This window comes from Piliocolobus tephrosceles, chromosome 4 (assembly GCF_002776525.5).
Source record: "Piliocolobus tephrosceles isolate RC106 chromosome 4, ASM277652v3, whole genome shotgun sequence".
In the NCBI taxonomy this organism is placed as follows: domain Eukaryota; kingdom Metazoa; phylum Chordata; class Mammalia; order Primates; family Cercopithecidae; genus Piliocolobus; species Piliocolobus tephrosceles.
This window is the reverse complement of record NC_045437.1, coordinates 58,381,809-58,402,397: the sequence shown is the minus strand read 5'-3', so window position 1 is coordinate 58,402,397 and position 20,589 is coordinate 58,381,809. Positions and strand designations below refer to the sequence as shown.

The following is a 20,589-nucleotide window of genomic DNA, read 5'->3' as shown; positions in this document are numbered from 1 at the left end:
AACCCGGGAGGCGGAGCTTGCAGTGAGCGGAGATCGCGCCACTGCACTCCAGCCTGGGCGACAGAGCGAGACTCCGCCTCAAAAAAAAAAAAAAAGAAAAATATAATCGAAATACCTATTTTTAATTGGATATTTGAATTTTACATCAGAAAATTTAGTCTCTAATATAGTTATGTTACATTCTTATACCACAGCACAATACAAAAAATACAATTCTTACATTTGATTCTTGCTACCCCGACTCTTTCATTAATTTACCATGTCTTCCAGCCCTTTGTGAGGATTTGAGATTTCCTGCATTTTTTTCTGGGTACAAAGCAGTGACCTGAAACATACAGACTTTTCAGAACAATTTGTCATTTTTCCATAATGGAGGAAAACAAGAGGAGAAAGTCCAGAACTTTAGAGTCAAGGGCAATGAAGAAATTCAGTCCAACCATAATATTACCAAATGGGAACAGACTAGAAGTGAAGATCTTTTTTTTTTTTTTTTTTTTTGAGGCGGAGTCTCGCTCTGTCGCCCGGACTGGAGTGCAGTGGCCGGGTCTCAGCTCACTGCAAGCTCCGCCTCCCGGGTTTACGCCATTCTCCTGCCTCAGCCTCCCGAGTAGCTGGGACTACAGGCGCCCGCCACCTCGCCCGGCTAGTTTTTGTATTTTTAGTAGAGACGGGGTTTCACCGTGTTAGCCAGGATGGTCTCGATCTCCTGACCTCGTGATCCACCCGTCTCGGCCTCCCAAAGTGCTGGGATTACAGGCTTGAGCCACCGCGCCCGGCCGTGAAGATCTTATTAAAAAAAATCTGAACTCAAGATTTCCTAAAGTTCTCTTACTTTTGTTTGCTGTTGAGTCACAAGGCAAGTCTCAATATAACCTGTCTATGGGAGAAAATTACTAAGCCCCAAGAGCCCACTAGAAAGATGCAGGCAGGATCTATGTTGGGTGTACAGGCCAATAGCAACTTAGAGAATGGGACCCTCTGCCATACTGTGAGAAGAAAAACTACAAGATTAATGTGATACCCAGCTTATCAACTAGTATTTAATAACACCTTAAAAAATTCATACATCATAAATTACAGAAATAATAACCAATTAAGAACTTAATCATTTGTGAAGTAGAGCTATTTGTTCATAGTTAAGTGCTTGGTAATTGTGTTGTTCACTAATTAATTTTTAAAAATATGTATTTTTTGGCATCAACTATCTGCCAAGCAGTGTTCCAGGTGCTGGAGAGCAGTAAGAACAAAAATCTCTGCCCTTATGGAGTATATATTTTAGAAGGGAGAGAAAGACTAAATAAGCAGATCATGTCCTGGAGAAGGTGAAATTTGAGTAAATTTTGACAAGAGCTCAGAGCCCAATATTCCTGAGGTTTTTAAGTTAAAAGAGTTCTATCGGCCAGGCGCGGTGGCTCATGCCTGTAATGCCAGCACTTTGGGAGGCAGAGTCAGGCGGATCATTAGGTCACGAGATCGAGACCATCCTGGCTAACATGTTGAAACCCCATCTCTACTAAAAATACAAAAAATTAGCCAGGCATGGTGGTGGGCACCTGTAGTCCCAGCTACTCGGGAGGCTGAGGCAGGCGGATGGCGTGAACCCGGGAGGCTGAGCTTGCAGTGAGTCGAGATTGCCCACTGCATTCCAGCCTGGGCGACAGAGTGAGACTCCATCTCAAAAAAAAAAAAAAAAAAAAAAAAAGAGTTCTATTGGCTGAGTGATTCTTATAATTCAGAACTTTATTTCATTTATTCTTACAACTTTCTAAAGGGTATTTTATTCCCTTTCTACAAATGAAGAAACTTTCAAAATCAAATAGCTAATCAATGATGGCTTCATAATAATTCACATGGAAACTTTAAAAGTGTAATTCAGGCAAAATTCATTCCATTAGAATTTGAGTGTTTATTCAGTATTAAGACAATTCATGAAACTTTTATAATGACACTCTACCTCTGCCTTCAATGAACTTTAATTGGTTTTGAACATAAGCCTCTAATTATTTATGCATACCATTTTTAAATGCTTTCTAAATATGATGACATGTGATTTCAGAGCGGGAATAAACCTTAATAATTTTCTATTCCAGTTTTCTGTCCCCTTCCTTTTTTTTTTTTTTTTTGAGATGGAATCTCGCTCTGTTGCCCAGGCTGGAGTGCAGTGGTGTGATCTCACACGCCTCTGGGGTTCACACCATTTCCTGTCTCAGCCTCCGGAGTGGCTGGGACTACCGGTGCCTGCCTAATTTTTTTTTTTTGTATTTTTAGTAAAGATGGAGTTTCACTGTGTTAGCCAGGATGGTCTCCATCTCTTGACCTCATGATCCGCCCGCCTTAGCCTCCCAAAGTGCTGGGATTACAGGCGTGAGCCACCACGCCCGACACTTCCTTCATTTTTAATCAATGAAAAAAAGAAGGTAAAAAATATCCAAATATATGTGTTTCCTTGTTAGTTACCTAAGACGGACTCAGGCCTTTTGATTTCCAGTCCACTGTTATTTATTTATTTCTCTTTTTCATTTTTTTTGAGACAGAGTCTGGCTCTGTCACCCACAGTGGAGTGCAGTGGGGCGATCTCAGCTCATTGCAACCTCTGCCTTTAGGGTTCAAGCGATTCTCCTGCCTCTGACGCCCCAAGTGCTGGGATTACAATTGTGAGCCACTGCTCCCAGCCTTATTTTTTTTTTATAAAACTATTATGATTTAAAAAATAATCTTACCATTCTTTAATGTCCATAGTGATCATCAGTGATTTATTCTAATAACTTTTTCCATAGTACTCTGCATTTTGCATATATAACATATATAAGAAACCATTACAATAGTACAATAAAAAGTTAATAACTCAGTTCTCAAAGACTTATTAGGAATGTTCTTTGTTTCAGCATAACTTTGAACAGTGTATTTATTTAGAAAATATACAGATTTACACAACAGTGGATGATACCATCATGCAGGGTGTAGAGAAGCTGGAATTAAGTGTCTGAGCCACATGGGAGAAGCAGCTCTCCGGCTCCTGCTGGTGTTTTTACAGAAGGTGTTGACAAGCTCTCATTTAGTACTGTTGCTGATCCTTGCCACAAAGGATGAAATGAACAAAAGAGAAGTGGCTTGTGCCAGTCACCTGAGCCAATAAATTGTTGCCTTAAAGAGCTGACTACAGGCTGGCTATGGTGGGCTCATGCCTGTAATCCCAGCACTTTGGGAGGCCAAACTGGGCAGATCACCTGAGGTCAGGAGTTCGAGATCAGCCTGACCAACATGGAGAAACCCTATCTCTACTAAAAATACAAAATAAGCCGGGCATGGTGGCGCATGCCTGTAATCCCAGCTTGATATGATCTCAACAGCACAGTAACAAAAGCACAAGTACAGAAATGAAATTACATGAAACTAAAAAGCTTCTGCACAGCAAAGCAAACAATAGGGAGAAGAGACAACCTACAGAATGGAGAAAAAATATTTATAAACTATAGATCTGATAAGGAGTTAATATCCAAAATACATAAGGAACTCAACTCAATAGCAGGAAAACGACCCATTTAAAAATGGGCAAAGAACCTGAAAAGACAGTTCTCAAAAGAAGACATGCAAATGGCCAGCAGATATGTGAAAAAATTATCAACATCAGCAGTCACCAGGGAAATGCAAATTAAAACAACAATGAGATATCACCTAACACCTGTTAGAACGGCTATTATCAATAAGACAAAAGATAACAAGTGTTCGCAAGGATGTGGAGAAAAAGGAATTCTTGCATATTCTTGGTAGGAATGTCAATTAGTACAGCCATTATGGAAGACAGTATGGAGGTTCTGCAAAAAGTTAAAAATAGAACTACATATGATCCAGCAATCCTACTACTGGGCTTATATCCAAAGGATATGAAATCAGTATGTCAAAGAGATATCTGCACTACCAGGTTCATTGCAGCATTATTCACAATAGCCAGGATATAGCATCAACCTAAGCATCTATCAATGGTTGAATGGATAAAGAAAATGTGGTACATATACACAAAGCTGATCTCATAGAAGTAGAGAGTAGAATGGTGGTTACCAGGAGCTAGGGTGGTTGGAGAGACATTGGTCAAAGGATACAAAATTTCAGTTAAATAAGGGAAATTAGTGCAAGAGACCTATTGCACAACACAGTAACTATAGTTACAAGATTACAATTAATTTTGAAAAATGATAAGAGAATGGATGTAAAGTGTTCTTACCACAAAAATGGTCACTACGTGAGGTAAAGCGTATGTCAGTTAGCTAGATTTAGTCATTCTATGATGTATACATGCTTCAACACAGTATGTTGTACATGGTAAATACATACAATTTTATCTGTCAGTTGAAAAAAAATCAATTGTAAAAGCAGGTGTTTGGAAAACATTTAGCTGGAAAGGTCTGATATGAGGTCTAACCCTTATACACTTAAAAACTCAACAACTGGCTGGGTGAAGTGGCTCACGCCTGTAATCCCAGCACTTGGAGAGGCCGAGGCGGGTGGATCATTTGAGGTCAGTAGTTCGCGACCAGCCTGGCCAACATGGTGAAACACCATCTCTACTAAAGATACAAAAAATTAGCCAGGCACCGTGGCGGGAAGCCTGTAATCCCATCTACTTGGGAGGCTGAGGCAGAAGAATTGCTTGAACCTGGGAGGTGAAGGTTGCAGTGAGCCGAGATGACAACACTGCACTCCAGCCTGGGTGACAGAGTGAAACTCCATCTCAGAAAACAAAACAAAACAAAACAAAACAAAAAAACCCTCAACAACTGTATACTTTTGGTATTCAAGCTCATAAAAGCCTCATTTACTAGTCTACTGCTGGTAAGGATCAGGAAGGGAATATTAAGATTATCTTCATGATAATCACTTGTGGGTTGACACAGGAGACAGTAACATAGAAATTTTGTTACAACATTTCATATTTAAGCCAGATTCCCTGCCAGGATATTTTCTGCTTGAATTAATGAGGCAGGATTTGGTCATATCTTAATGAGTTTCATAAAGAAAAGAGTTCAAGCATTAGTGCAAACTGCCTTCTGACATTAAAATAAAATAAAGCAAACATGGGATTTTCACAAAGTTAAAAGCCTCCTGTGATGCACATTTTGGATTGTAGGAGACATTGATCCCAAAAATGTTTAACATAAAGCATGGTTAATTAACTGAAACGACTGAAAAATGTGAATACATGAAGAAGAAAGAATAAAATAATTTTGATGTTACCATTTCAACTACTATTTTTGATATAATTATTCTTGGCAAAATCATTCTTGAAAGTGGAAATGAGCAGGCCGACAGTATAGCAAGTAAGAGAAAGTCAATACTGGTGGCCTCCACTTGCTGATCCTCTGAGACTGCATCTTATAGTTCATAAAATCTGCTGAAGGTCACAATTGAGGTACAATGACTTGTGTCACTGTAGCAATGAGGGCCTCCCCAGGCCACAGCATCTGGGATCAAGGAACACATTTTGACTAAATAAACTATACAGAAGCCTGTTTTAGAATTTTATGCAAATATTAACCTCATTTTAAAACATGAGGAAAAAAATTACCCATATTTAGGGCTAATTTAGCTGTTAGGAATAGACTGTACAGTTGAAAAAAAACATACAGTCTCATTTAAAAAGTTTCAGCAGAGACACAAAGGTACTAAAGGTGATATTCATCCTTCTTCATCACTGCTGCTCCAGGCATCTTCAAAGGCCGGATTTAATTGTGATTTTGTTGTAGTCTAAAAACAAAAGAGAAAAAGAAAAAGGAAGATTCTGTTTTTTCTACTTCATAATTTTAGGCTCATAATAAAGTTACGAAATATATCAGATAAATAGCAATTACATTATTTTGGAAGAAAATGTAAAACTTAATTTCAGAACAAAAATAATATAAGAAACAACCCATATACAATATAAGATAATGTAACTTCATTTTAAACAGACAATACCAGACTTTACCCAAACACCGTTTCCTTTAATCACCTCACAAATACATACAAACATACATACATACATATATACATATATTATGATGCTGCTATTTCTCAAGGTATTTCTCAACAACTCTTTGGAATTACCTGGAGAAAGTGGCACTCTGATATCCATGGGCTAAGACTGGATTCCAGGTGTACAGTCTGACCTGACAGCCCAAAATATCAATGTTGGCAACTCTTTAATTGTTTAGATGAAAATAACTTTTATAAATAAACAAATACCCAAATATGGAGAATAAGGTATTCAAGCTGAACAATACCATTTTTAGTCCAAAAATAATGTGAGTTATTAAGTAGTGATATTTATGTACTTATTTGTAAGTAGTGATATTTATTTACTTATTTTTATAGGCTGGTAGGGCAGTTCAGTAAAACATGCAAAACAGGTCAGAAATGGTAACCTGTTTATAATCAGCACATGGGTTTCCCTCAGGGATTTGTCTGAAGGATAACATCTATCTAGATGATATTTATTTAAAACAACAAAAAGGTGATTAGCAACTAGAGAAATTTTAATCATCTGTGGTATTTCAAATCAGTTCATTTTGGGGAAAACTGAATAGCTACTTCTGATTCTCTTGCAAATAACTAAAAGGGCTTATTTGGTCTCATTTTTAGAGTAACTGGGTATTATGAGCCAGGTTTGCTTCTTTTTGTGCAACTTTTACAACTGCTACAATTTTATTCAGATTCCAATTCCAATGCTGTATTAGCATCGAGACTACTGTTAAATTATTTTAGATGTACTGCCTTTTATAACTTATAGAAATTTTTTTAAGGGTAACCCCTACTACATGTCTGAGAATGTTTATTTTCCTTTTGATGAATATAACTGTGAATCTTACAATTCGAACAATGAAAACAGAAGAAAAAGTTAAGTGTTCCCAGTAAATTTCCCAAGTATCAGCTAGAATAGTTGGAAAATAATATACTAATTTAGGCATTCTTTATTGTTAAACAGATTACATTATTAAACCTAATGTCGGCTATACTCCAAATGTCCAGATACAAAATTATTATTATTATTATTTGAGGTAGAGTCTCGTTCTGTCACCCAGGCTGGAGTACAGTGGCATGATCTCGGCTCACTGCAACCTCTCCCTCCCAGGTTCAAGCGAGTCTTCTGCCTCAGTCTCCTGAGTAGCTGGGACTACAGGTGCGTGCCACCACACCCGGTGAATATTTGTATTTTTAGTAGAGATGGGGTTTCACCATATTGGCCAGGCTGATCTCGAACTCCAGACCTTGTGATCCACCAGCCTTGGCCTCCCAAAGTGTTGGGATTACAGGCGTGAGCCACGGCTCCCGGCCATGAAACTATTATTAAACCTCAGCTAACTACTCACCGATTTCTAGCCACAGTCCACTTATTTGCAACAGTTGTATACTGAAGTCTGTTCATTTATTCTTTCATCCAAACATTTACTGAATTTTCTGTCTTTTTGGGTTTTCAGTTTAACTATTAAATTACATTATTTAGTGAGAGTTTATTGAAAGACATCTTGTCATTAGGGGTTAGCTGACTACTCTTCCCTACTCTGTCTCTAGAAGCCTTTAACTTTGCCTTTGATAGCTACCAAAAATAGCCCTGGGAAAACACACACACACACACGTCCCTAGGTGGATAAGCCACACAAGGGCCATGCTTCCTAATCCTACTGTGGAAACCTAGTGTGTAACCTATTAAAAATTTTAATTTCAGTTGAAAACTCAACAGAAAAGCAAAATTACACTTCATTATATGTTATTTTTGTATGGTAAGCAAAGAAACAAATGAAAATCATAATCAGTTGCATATGAATTATTTCACTTTTCAGTGAAACAATGATATATGAATGCATTACAGTATTTTAGAAATATATTTTATTGCCAAAACAATCACAAATAAAATATTATACTGGTAGTATGATAAAGCTGCAGTAAAAATGTGGTAGATGGATATGGTACACATTACCATTTGAGACCCACTGATCAAGTGTCACTGCTATTATTTCAGTTTTCTCTACATCTCCTCCTAGTGGACATCCAGTCTGTGCTTGAACATACTCATCTCTATCTCACCAGGTTGTCAGTTCTACTGACAGATAGTGTCAATGTTATAGAAATAATGAAGCATGAGTTTAGGCGGGACCTAGTTATGAGTTTAGAGAAGAAATAGAACCAAACTTAACATCTACAAGGATATTTCTTGGTAACTTTCAAATTTCTGACTGGTAATTAGTGGCAAGTCTCAGGATTGTTTGTTAGCAAGTACATCGACACAAGTGGTATGTAAAACAGTTATATATTGTGTGAATGTCAAAACAAAGTAAGATTCTTAGTGAGAGGTCACGTGTAAACTGAATAAACCTGCCCTAGAGATCTCAGGCAGGAAAAGGTAATTAGGAGTTATAGATAGGCTTGTCTTGACCAGACCAGCTTTTAGAAAGTAGGGTCAAAAGGAAGCCAGATTCCTCAAAATATAATAAAAGAGTCTGCCAATTAAATAAACGGATTTATAGTTAAAGACCACAAATCCTGTCCCTATCATCCAGTGTTCTTCCTTTCTTTAAACAGAATTAAATTCATCTTCTACTTTGGATATCAGGAGAAACACCCCTAAGGGATTATATCTTGGTTGATGGGGAGGTAACTCTCATCTGAAGAATGCATTTGAAAGGAAACCTAAGAATAAGTTTGATTAGACAATTCTGATGTTTGGAAATATCATGAGCTTGTCCCAGATCATAAGTATAATAAATGGCAGGACTGGGATTCAAACCCAGTTTCCTGAAGCTAAAGACTAAGTATGTGTCTGTATACGTGTGTGTGTTTTTTTGTTTTGTAGTGTGGTACACTGCCTCCTTGGGAAATAAATATCAAATAAATATACTTATTTTATAGTTGGGATAAAAGCACTTTTAAATATGGCTTAAATTATAAACATACATGTAAGGAATAGGGTCTTCTGGACAGACTGTTCTACTGGGATCTGCATTATGATCACATTCATATATTCACAGGAATACATATTTACAGGAATGTTTCAAGCTAAAATTTTACGGGAATAAACTTAGCACATACTATTTTATATTAGTATGAGAATGACTGCTATCTTTAAATATATGAACATGACATTTTAAAAGGTAAGGTTTTATAGCACTAAAACAAATACAAAGGTCAACTTGATTTTTGTATATCTCTATGTGATTTTCTAACTTGTTTTGCTTAATTTCTCACATATACAAGTTTGTTTACACAAAGAGTTCAAACTATCACTATAATGACATAACAAGGAAATAAACTATCAGTCACATATTATCTTTTTTTTCTTTGAGTCAAGGTCTCACTTTGTCACCCAGGCTTTGAGTATAGTGGTGCAATTGTGGCTCACTGCAGCCTTGAACTCTTGGGCTCAAGTGATCCTCCAACCTCACCCTCTTAAGTAGCTGGAACTAGAGGTGAAAGCCACCAAACCTGGCTAATTTTGTTTATATTTTGTAGAGATGGGGTCTTTCTATGTTGCCCAGGCTGGTCTTGAACTCCTGGACTCAAGTGATTCTCCCACCTCAGCCTCTCAAAGTGCTGAGATTACAGATGTGAGCCACCACACCTGGCCACATATTATCTTTATGAATTAAACAATTTAGTATTCTTCTAACGTCCTTTTCTATACATAAGTCACTATAGATTTATTTTTCATTCACTTTTAATGTTTTCATTTGGTAAATAAAATGTTAACTTCCTAACATGGCTTACAGTGTTATAACTTGGTTTTAATGTATACAGCAATTCCCAAAGAGCAGGACACAATAATTACATAATGAAATGTAAAATAAATGGCTAAATCTAATTATTTGACCATACTAAGCTTTATACAGAAGAATATTCTGACATCAAAAGCAGCTGTATGCTAAAGTTAAGCCACAATAAACCAAATTAGACATGTGATAAAATCTGGAAGTATGCATATGGCATTAGCTGGCTACTTAAAGATTTATCAAAGTGTATTTTTTTTCTCTTTCTTTGGATTAAGGATAAAAGAAAATAATTCACAGGTTTGCACTGCAGTAAACCCTAGCAGTTGAAAATTTAGGTGTGAAATACATATTGTCAATAGCTCTGAGATGCTATCAACTACCTCTATACAAATTATATTTTCATGTGTTTTTTGACATAGTCCTAGTTTTGTGAAGGAACTAAACACAGTATATGAAAAATGTTTTCTGAACGTCAAAAGTGATTTACCAGTAAGTTTTCCTTCACCTCCATTTAAGATGTTTTTACTATGATTTGGTTAAGATTACCTTAAGGTATTTCTAACTACATTATCTATATTTCCAAATTAAAGAAATACATATATATATATATAAACATTGTTTTTAGACATTGCTTTTGGATTTTTTATATTGTAGAAATTAAGATAAATGAGGATGATTAAGAGTGCTTAGGAGAATAAACCTTGGTGGGACAGAAACCACCTTTAGCCTGTATCTTCCAACTGCTTGATGGAAAAGCTAAAAAAAAAATACAGAGGCTATTACTTTAGGTCAGGGACAATGGTCTTGTTCATCTTTGTTTACCTACTGCGTTTTTAAGGTCTTATTTACACTGTCATGTTTATACTGATTTATTTTCTATGAAAGGCACTGTCAGACTGCTGTTAGGGGTGTAAACTGATAAAATTTGACATGAGAATAAAGTCTTAAAAATGTCCGCTGGGAGTGGAGGCCAAGGCAGGTGGAACACTTGAGGCCAGGAAGTGAAGACCAGCCTGACCAACATGGTGAAACCCCGTCTCTACTAAAAATACAAAAATTAGCCAGGTGCGGTGGTGGGCACCTGTAATCCCAGCTACTTGGGAGGCTGAGGCAGGAGAATTGCTTGAACCCAGGAGGCTGAAGTTGCAGTGAGCTGAGATTGCACCATTGCACTCCAGCCTGGGTGACAGAGTGAGACTCCATCTCAAAAAAAAAAAAAAAAAAAAAAGAAAAGAAAAGAAAAGAAAAAAGTCATATATAATAATTTAAGAGATAATTCCACTTCTAGGAATCTATCTAAAGACATAGTCAGAAATATTAACAATTTTTTAACAGATATTTACCTTGATATTTACAATAATCAACAGAAATGCCTCCAACGAGGTAAATATTTAAATTGTGTTTTATCAATGACAGAATATCATTAGAAATGTTTATACATAGTTATTAATGACATGAAAAAAGGTTTATTGTACAATATTGATGAGAAAAGTAAGATACCAAGTTGAATGTCCAACCATGATATGAACTATGTTAAAAAACATATGCAGCCGGGTGCGGTGGCTCAAGCCTGTAATCCCAGCACTTTGGGAGGCTGAGACGGGCGGATCACGAGGTCAGGAGATGGAGACCATCCTGGCTGACACAGTGAAACCCCGTCTCTAAAAAAAATACAAAAAACTAGCCGGGCGAGGTGGCAGGCGCCTGTAGTCCCAGCTACTTGGGAGGCTGAGGCAGGAGAATGGCATAAACCTGGGAGGCGGAGCTTGCAGTGAGCTGAGATCGGGCCACTGCACTCCAGCCTGGGCGATAGAGCCAGACTCCGTCTCAACAACAACAACAACAACAACAAAAAATACGCATAGGAAAAAACAGTTATGAAACAAATCAAAATGTTAATATTGATTAATTTGATTTGAGGAATTTTATGTTCTTTTTATATTTCTCTGAATTTTCAAAATGTATTAAAACAGTCAAATTATTTTTACAGAAAATGACAAGAAATGCTTTTTTGTTGTTGTTGTTTTGAGATGGGGTCTCACCACATTGTCCAGTCTGGTCTTGATTTCCAGGCTCAAGTGATCATCTTGGCTCAGTCTCCCAAGTACCTGAGATAGGTGCATGCCACTGGCAAGAAATGCTTTCAAGTCTCTCTCATATAAAGGAACAAAACATTATTTCTTATGATTTAGAAGTCACTATACAATTTGTGAAAATAATGTTTACCTCATCATCATCAGGAACTGGTTCGTATAAGGATGGAACCCAAGCCAGAATATTGCAGTCTCTGCTACCACTGTAAAGTTCCTACAACACAGAAGGCAAAGATGATATTGTGGATCAAGAGCTGATACCAAACTGAAATGAATTATACCATTTTTGAAATAATTAGGTCACAGTAATTAGATTAATGCTATTTCTACTCCCTAAAGAAACCAGGCCGATGCTCTTTTTCCTTTGTTTCTTTGTTAGTCAAGCTTTGTTTTGTATTTAAAAATAGTATTAGGATTTGTCAAGCTTACTAATGGTGTGAAAATTTTACAAATACACCCCAAATCCTAGCAGTATTATCAATTAGAGTATCCATATATTTTTAATGTCAGAGAAAGAAAGAGTTTGTCTTTCTGTGTCCAAATAACTGAGCTTCAATAAAGACTTCAGTGAAGAAACCATATGAGCTTCTAAAACAGGCCAAGTTCTCAAAAAGTTTTATTTAACTTACAGCTGCCTAACTGGCTGCAATTCAACAGAAGAGCTTGAAGATGTATATTCCATGCCTGTTGATAAGTTTACTTCATGAGGGGAAGCTTGGGGTGATGCACAGCCTATGTCAATGTCTATGGATATGCTGTTTGCTTATGGCTGAACAATGCTCACGCCCCTTCCCCCAACAATCAAAGAAATATGTTATATTGGCTTTTTTCCTCTGCTGTTTCATACAATTTGTTTTTATTATTGTACATCTCAAAAACAATATGAGGCATGGTATAACTGTGTTTTTTATTTAAGGATGTGGGAAAAGGGAAAATAAGATTATATATTTATAGAAAATGTAGATTTAAAAAATTGTTAGATATACATTATCAAATTTCCTAAATAAAACAAAATTTTGTTGACTGTATTACAAAATCGATACTATATGGCTACACAAACTAGCTGATGCAAAAATATATATGTTCAGTGCCCTTGAGTAATTTTATTTCCCTGAGAAGGCCAGGTAATACCCAAGATAACTTGGTCAGATAAGCTTATAGGGCAATTCACAATAAGTATTAACACACCCAGTGAAGACATACAGGGTATTCTGTAGATGTTCAAGAAAGAGATATTGAAAGCAGCAACATTTAAATTAGAATGACTAATAAAGAACACTGAGATAGAAGGATTTACATTAAGCCTTGAAGTGTCTGTGATAGACGGAGGAGTTCGTTTGGGCAGTAAGATTTTCTTAAAAAGTAAGCGCAAAATATAAGTTACAACTGCAGTCCAAAAGACTTTTTTTCCCCCTGAGTCATATGAGAGTAAGTTGCCAACATTAGGCCTTATTACTCTTGAATAATTCAGTGTATTTTTCCTGTGAACAAGGGTACTTTCCTTTGTAGTTACAAAGTAACCAACAAAATCAGAAAATTCATATTACTACCACCATCTAAAGACCCCATTCATGTTTCATTTGTTCCAATACTGTCCTTTATAGCAAAAGGGGCCAGTTAAAAATCACATCCTGCACTTAGTCGTCAAGTCTCTTCAGTTTTCAAGCTGGAACAGTTCTTCAGTCTCTGGCTTTTCTGACCTTGACAATTTTGAAGATATATATACCAGGTACTTTGTAGAATGTCCTTCACATTTGGATTGTCTTATGTTTCCTCATGATTAAATCTGAGTGATCCAATTTGGCCAGGAATATCACAGAAGTGATGTCCCATAACTGGGATGCTAACTTAGAATATTTGATGAAGGTGATATGTGCCAGGCTTCTTCAGGTTAAAATTAATCTTTTTAGTTTTGTACTTCATATTTTGTAGGGTCATACACTGAGATTATGTAAATATCTCATCCTCATCAAATTTTCAATTTATTAATTTACTTACTTATCCCAGCCTAGATTCATGAATTTCTATTCTCTTGCCCATGTTGGAGTGCAGTGCTGTGAACACAGCTCACTCAATCTCCTGGGCTCAAGCGATCCTCTTGCTTCAGCCTCCTGCACAGCTGGGACTACAGGCATACACCATCACACCTGGCTGATTTTTTTATTTTCTGTAAATACAGGGCCTCATTCTGTTACTTAGGCTGGCCTGGAAATCCTGGGCTCAAGTGATCCTTTCGACCTCCCAAAGTGCTGGGATTACAGGTATGAGCCACTGTGCCCAACCATTGGCACGATTTTAATCCATTCTAAGAGGCACACGTATTAGATAAGCTCCAATTTGGTGGAAAGAAATAATCTGTGGTCAGAGTACCTGGGATGAAATTTCGGCTGTGTCTCTACATAACCTTAGACAAGAAAAGAGGGACAATATTTTAATACTTTCTTTGAATACAAATACATGTGTTATCAATAACTACTCGCAGGTTAGGGGCAAGTCATGTCACCTCTCTGGTGCTGTAGTTTTCTTCTCTTAGAACACTAAAAATGTTTAACAACTGGTATACACCTTCTTATTGACTAGTAAGAGATAATGGCCATAGGGTTGGAGTAGGGTCTTGTAGGCCCTCTTTTAGTTGCTGGGTTAAGGTGAGGTCTAAGAGGTCCCAGGGAAGGGGCTGAGGCTGGTGGTCACTTGGGGGGCTTGGTGCAGCAGCTGTTTACCAGCCAGTAGGATACATCAATATTTAAATATTTTAATAATGAATACTGCCATAATGGTATATACTGGCTAAAAAATCAGGTCTATATATCTTACAGCACAGTGTCAGGCACAAATCAGGCAATCAGTATTAAAGAATGAATGAATAGGAGATTCACAAAGTGATAGTCTCCTGGAGCTCTAATAATCCGTAATTTTCATTCTATCAGTATTTAACTTACATGAGTTTCATTTTCCTTACCTACAAAACAGGGAAAATACCAACTATCTTGCAATGTTAGACTCATTTAAAGGAGTACATGAGGTAATTTGTACAAATGTTCTCTGAAAAAATGAAAAATGATCTGCTCCATTGGTGATGTGAAAAGGTCTGGATGTAAAACAAACAAAAGTCAGTGTATTTAAGAAATTATATAGGTTGTATTAACTTCAAAACCTCCCTTTATTAGCCATTGATAGAAAATAAGAATAGATCATTCACACATACATAAACCAACATATACAAATTATATTTCATAATTAAATGCCTGTATTTCATTTCTTACCCAAAAGATTGTTTGTAAGAAATTATTTTAATTCACCACAGGTTTTCAATTGTTAAATCAATGAAGGTCATATGCAAAAGAAAGAGAATTCATACCAATCAAGTTGTACAGTATTATATTGATTCATTCATATATTATATGCCATCTAAAAATCTAGACTGTGCTAGTCTCTATTAAATAAATCCTACTACAAATGTGGATTAAAAGTATAACTCCTCAGAATGAAATCATAATTTATTCTTTTACATATAACTGGTATGGCAAGCTAGCTAGCTGAACATTTTAAATTCCTGTATCATTCTTACCTGGAAATTTGACTGAAATACACAGCAGTCAACAGTTTTATAATGTCCCTTAAGCATAGTTATCTGTTCTCCCGAGTAAACTGTATAAACAGCAATGGTGCTACCATATGGTACAAAAACAAATTCTGAACTGCAGCCACAGGAGACAGTGAATTTCAATCCTTTTTTACTGTTATTACAAACTTTTCCATAGTTCACCTGTAGGATTAAAATCATAAAGTTACTCATCTCTTAAATCTGAATTTAAAAGACAACAAAGACTAGGAGAAATACTTAAAATATTATGCTATAAAAAGGGCTCTTTTAAATTTAAGGAAAATGTTCAATGTTGACAGAACAAGGGCCAATGACATGAATGTACATTTAACAAAAGAGGAAATACAAATAGTAAAAAACCACAAGGGTAAATGTTTACTTTTCAATCTTAATAGAAATAAAATACAGACTTCAACCTTGAAGAATCATTTTAGAGCATTTAGCAAAAAATTTAAAAACGTTAAGACATTAAATTCTGGTACAAGCGAGGTAAACATGTTGGTGGCAGTGTAATGTGGTTATTCTTTCTAAAAGGGCAAATGGTTTATTAATGCTCTTTCTTTTCAAAAGAATAATATTGCTTCAAAAGAATATCCCCCAAGAATATTTATTGGGGGTAATACCCCCAAAAACCATTCTTTTCAAAAGAATGGTATTTTTTTTTGGGGGGGGGAGGTTATGTTCTTTTCTTTTTTTTTTTTTTTTCTGCTGATACTTCTTTTATTTCTGTTATAAAACAGAGTAGGGGTTAAATAAAGGGTATTGAGTTTGTCAGCTCCAGTCTCTTGGGGCTCTTTTTCCTGGAGAGAGTGCATAGAACAGTGGCAAGAAAGAAACATAATTGTGGAAGGGTTCTTTTAATGCGCAGATGCTTCAAGGAGAACCAAACTATTTCATTGGTAATCCCCCGTCCCATTGGAACTGATGCTTGGATCGGAAGGGAAGTGAGATCAGACAGTTAGTCATCAACACCGCCATCAACATTGCCAGAGAGGTTGACTGCAGACATCATGGAATCAGACAGCTTCCTGGCGATTTTATCTGCACATTTCTGCGTATTCTTCTTATTCTTTAGGGAGGATGCCAGAGCCTGGCCCTGTTATAGGGAGTCCATTTCCACGATCCTCTGCAGTACTGGGCAGCAGTCCAGTGGGCACACATCCACTTCACTGTTGTTTTTAGGGTGGTCATCCACATTGAGTTTAGCCCCACCCCTTCTGATGACGATTCGGATTGGTGCAACACCCAGTGAGATCTCCGATCTTATACTTGGTGGCTTTATTTTCAATGACATCTGCTATTTTCATCATTGGATAATGGAGCAACTTGATCTCCATTTTGAGTGGGTCCATGTCACCCAACACCTCATCAGATTCTCCAGTGGCCAAGCATTCCATGGTGTCTTCATTGACCTGCTCGGTATTCTCGATGTGAAAGACCTTGGTCATTTCCTTAATGATCTCAGCGCTGAGACAGGCAGGCAGAGTGTGAGTGGGTGGTGGTGGTTATAGAAGCTGATCTTGCCGCTCATCCAGTCAGCTAGGACGGCTTTGGCTGCCTGCTCCTGACTGCATAAGTCTCTCTTCTTCCCCAAATGGCGCGCCACTGCCATCAGAAAGTGCTCAGTGGTCTGGTACCCAGAGAGGAGGTAATAGTTGGAAATCTCCAGGTTGCAGCTCTGCAAGATGGTCTCCACTGGCGTTACCGGGTCTGCCAGCCTCTGCACGTGGATGCAACTATGCAGAATGGTGCCCACCTCGGAGCTGGTCCAGGTAGACCTCCTGCATGAATTTCGTGACCCCAGGAATGGCTCCCACAGGGCATGCATGGCTGTGCTTCAGGCTATTAATCAGGCTGCTCTTCCCAACATTGGGAAGGCCCACAACACCCATACTGATGTGGGTGCGCACTTCACCAAGGTGGCAATACTTCCCCAGAACCCTCATGAGGTTTTCAGCTCCAAAGCTGACCTGATGCTGGGTCCTGGCCTTGAAAGCCACAGTTGGCAACTCTTTCCGAAGGTAATCCAGCCACTTCACAACCTCCTTGGGGTCCAGGTCAATCTTGTTCAAGACCAGGACCAGCTTCTTGTTGCTTTCTGCCCATAGGACAGCTTCCTCCATTTGGAAGCAGCAGCAGCCTAATGGGTCTCTGGCATCCAGGACTTCCAGAATCACATCAGAGTATTCTACCACCTTACGGAACTCCTTGTAATAAGCCTTCCTCATGGCCTCGTCATCCAGCTGAGGAAACATATTTAATTCCTGCAAAACTTCCTCCTTACACTCAAACTCCTCCTGGCGTGTTAGGATATCCTCACAGTAGCTCTTGATAGACCTGCGTTTTTGTCTTTCTTGTTCCTGGGCAGTTTGCTTCTCCCTCATCTCCTCAACTCTCTTCTTCTTTAATTCAGCCTCTTGATTGGCATGATCATTGGAATGAACAAACTGAGGAGCAGAGGGCACTCTGGAGGTTGCTTTCTTCCCATTTCGTTTTGCAGGCTTCTTACAGCCCTTGGAACTTTTACCTGGCTTTTCATTTTTGTTTCTGAGTTTCATCACGATCACCAGCTTGAAAGCAGATAGGCTCAAATCTGCTTGCTCTCTTCCTACACTTCTGGCGGGGATCTGAGAAGACAGGGTAACAGATGTTCTTGCACTGCTAGGGTCCAGACTTTGGACTTCCAGATGCCAGCCTAGCGGTGCCCAACTCTGCTGGTGTCTCCCTTATCTTTAGAGTTAAAAAGTTTTTCATACACACAACATAAAATTTACCATCATAACCATTTTTAATGGTACTCAATGGCATTAAGTACATTCATGTTGTGCAACTCTCATCGCTATCCATCTCTAGAACTCTTTTCATCTTGCAAAACTTTACCCATTAAACAGCAAAGATATTCTTACCCCCTGACCTGGTAATTGCTCCTGTGAATTTATCTTTTTTTGTTGTTGTTGAGACGAAGTCTCGCTCTGTCGCCCAGGCTAGAGTGCAGTGGTGCGATCTCGGCTCACTGCAAGCTCTGCTTCCCAGGTTCACGCCATTCTCCTGCCTCAGCCTCCCGAGTAGCTGGGACTACAGGCGCCCACCACCATGCCCGGCTAAGTTTTTGTATTTTTAGTAGAGATGGGGTTTCACTGTGTTAGCCAGGATGGTCTCGATCTCCTGACCTGGTGATCTGCCTGCCTCAGCCTCTCAAAGTGCTGGGATTACAGGCCTGAGCCACCGCACGTGGCCAGGAATTTATCTTAAGGAAATAATTAAATAGCAAAAGTTATATGCCCAGAGGAATTCTATCCAGCATTATTTAGAATGGGGAAATAACTGAGAATAGGTGTATATTCCTAATGTCATATTAATTTTATGATTTATATAAATCATAATTATGAAACTTATGCAGAAAACAGGGATAAAGGCTAAGTGTAAAAAAGCACAGACCATAAATAGTTTGCACACTGTAGTTTTACCTTTAAATAAATAATTATGTATTTGGGACAAAAATTAAAATTCTACACTTGTACTCCAAAGGTGTAGTGTGCAGGCTCAGTAGTGTGAGCATCACCTGAAACAGTCAGACATGCAGACTTCCAGGCTCCACCCCAATCCTACTGAAAATCATCTTCATTTTAACAAGATCCCTAGGTAATCTGTATGCTCATGCAAGTTTGAGAAACTTTGGGCTAAATAAGTTGACGGGTTTACTTCCTGATAATAATTTTGATAAGAAGCTTGGGATGAGTGTAAAACCAGTAACTAATCATTTGGGAATCATGATCATGCATATCAACAAAATCCATTTGTCGTCACGGCTAATACTGAAGTTTAAATAGTGATTTGTCGGCCAGGTGTGGTGGCTTACGCCTGTAATCCCAGCACTTTGGGAGGCCAAAGCAGGCTAATCACAAAGTCAGGAGTTCAAGACCAGCCTGGCCAAGATGGTGAAACCCTATCTCTGATAAAAATACAAAATAATTAGCCAGGCATGGTGGCAGGTGCCTGTAATCCCAGCTACTCAGGAGGCTGAGAGAGAATTGCTTGAACCCGGGAGGCAGAGGTTACAGTGAGCCGAAATGGCACCACTGCACTCCAGGCTAGGTGACAAAGTGAGGCTTTGTCTCAAAAAAAAAAAAAAAAAAAAAAAAACTAATTTTTTTCCCCTAAAGGTTAGATGGGAGAGTGTGTGTGTGTGTATGTGTATATATGTGTGTGTATATATACATATATGTGTGTATATGCATATACATATGTGTATATATACATATGTGTGTATATGCATTACATTTGTGTGTATATGTATATACATATACGTGTGTGTATATGTATATACATATACGTGTGTGTATATGTATATATGTATATATACATATATGTCCCTTCTCTTTATAGTTAAACATTTTTTCATACACATAAAGTGTGTTTCAGAATCACATGAGAGTATTCTACCAACTTACAGAACTCCTTGTAATAAGCCCTCCTCATGGCCTTGTCATGCAGCACACATATATATGTGTATGTATACACATACACATACACACAAATAAAAGCCCTGAGGTCAAAATGGATATACACTAATAATCTATGGATACTATACTTGGCTTACTTTCCCTTTAGACTAACTTGGGCCAGAAATGGGTACATGCATTTAACTACCTCATGGCAACAGCAGTATACTGGGTTAAATATTAAACTTATATTCGGCAGACTTGGGTTTTAAACACTCATCTTTCTTTTGTTCCTTACGAATAATGATTTAACCATTTCATTTCATTCTTCTTATCTGTTAAACAGAGTTAACATCATTTACTTGAGTTTTTTATTGTGAAAAAGCAAATGAAATAATCCATATGAGAGCACCTGGAACAAAGATATTCAGTAAGTTCCTAGATTAATTCCTATACATGTTTAAAAGTATAACATTCCCTCATCTGTGTTTTCTGATGCTACATGTGCAACAACTTGCACAATGATATGGGGGTGGGGTGATGAAGAAAAAATACAAAACAGTTTTCAACTTGTATTTCACTGGTCCCCCTGGAAAAATTATTATAAACTGCTAGACTGTGATGGGCTTATTCACATTTGTTTCATCAGGACACCTAGCTACAAAACCTATGTTCTTCCCAGTATACCACATTCCTTTCCAAATATGAACTGG

At 37.7% G+C, this 20,589-nt stretch overlaps 1 protein-coding gene and 1 pseudogene across 2 annotated transcripts in view; both read right to left on the bottom strand.

Annotated features, from left to right (window-relative positions):
• Positions 1–4,894: 4,894 nt before the first annotated feature.
• Positions 4,895–20,589, bottom strand: part of ERCC8 (ERCC excision repair 8, CSA ubiquitin ligase complex subunit) — an 80,603-nt gene continuing 64,908 nt past the window's right edge. For both annotated transcript variants that reach the window (XM_023210488.1, XM_023210489.1), the window contains 3 exons: positions 15,399–15,596; positions 11,964–12,044; positions 4,895–5,742 (listed from right to left, as the gene is read on the bottom strand). In XM_023210488.1, coding sequence (XP_023066256.1) covers positions 5,674–5,742; positions 11,964–12,044; positions 15,399–15,596 — 348 coding nt within the window. In that variant the 3' untranslated portion in view covers positions 4,895–5,673. The remainder of the gene's footprint in view (positions 5,743–11,963; positions 12,045–15,398; positions 15,597–20,589) is intronic.
• LOC111541605 lies at positions 16,280–18,132 on the bottom strand (annotated as a pseudogene).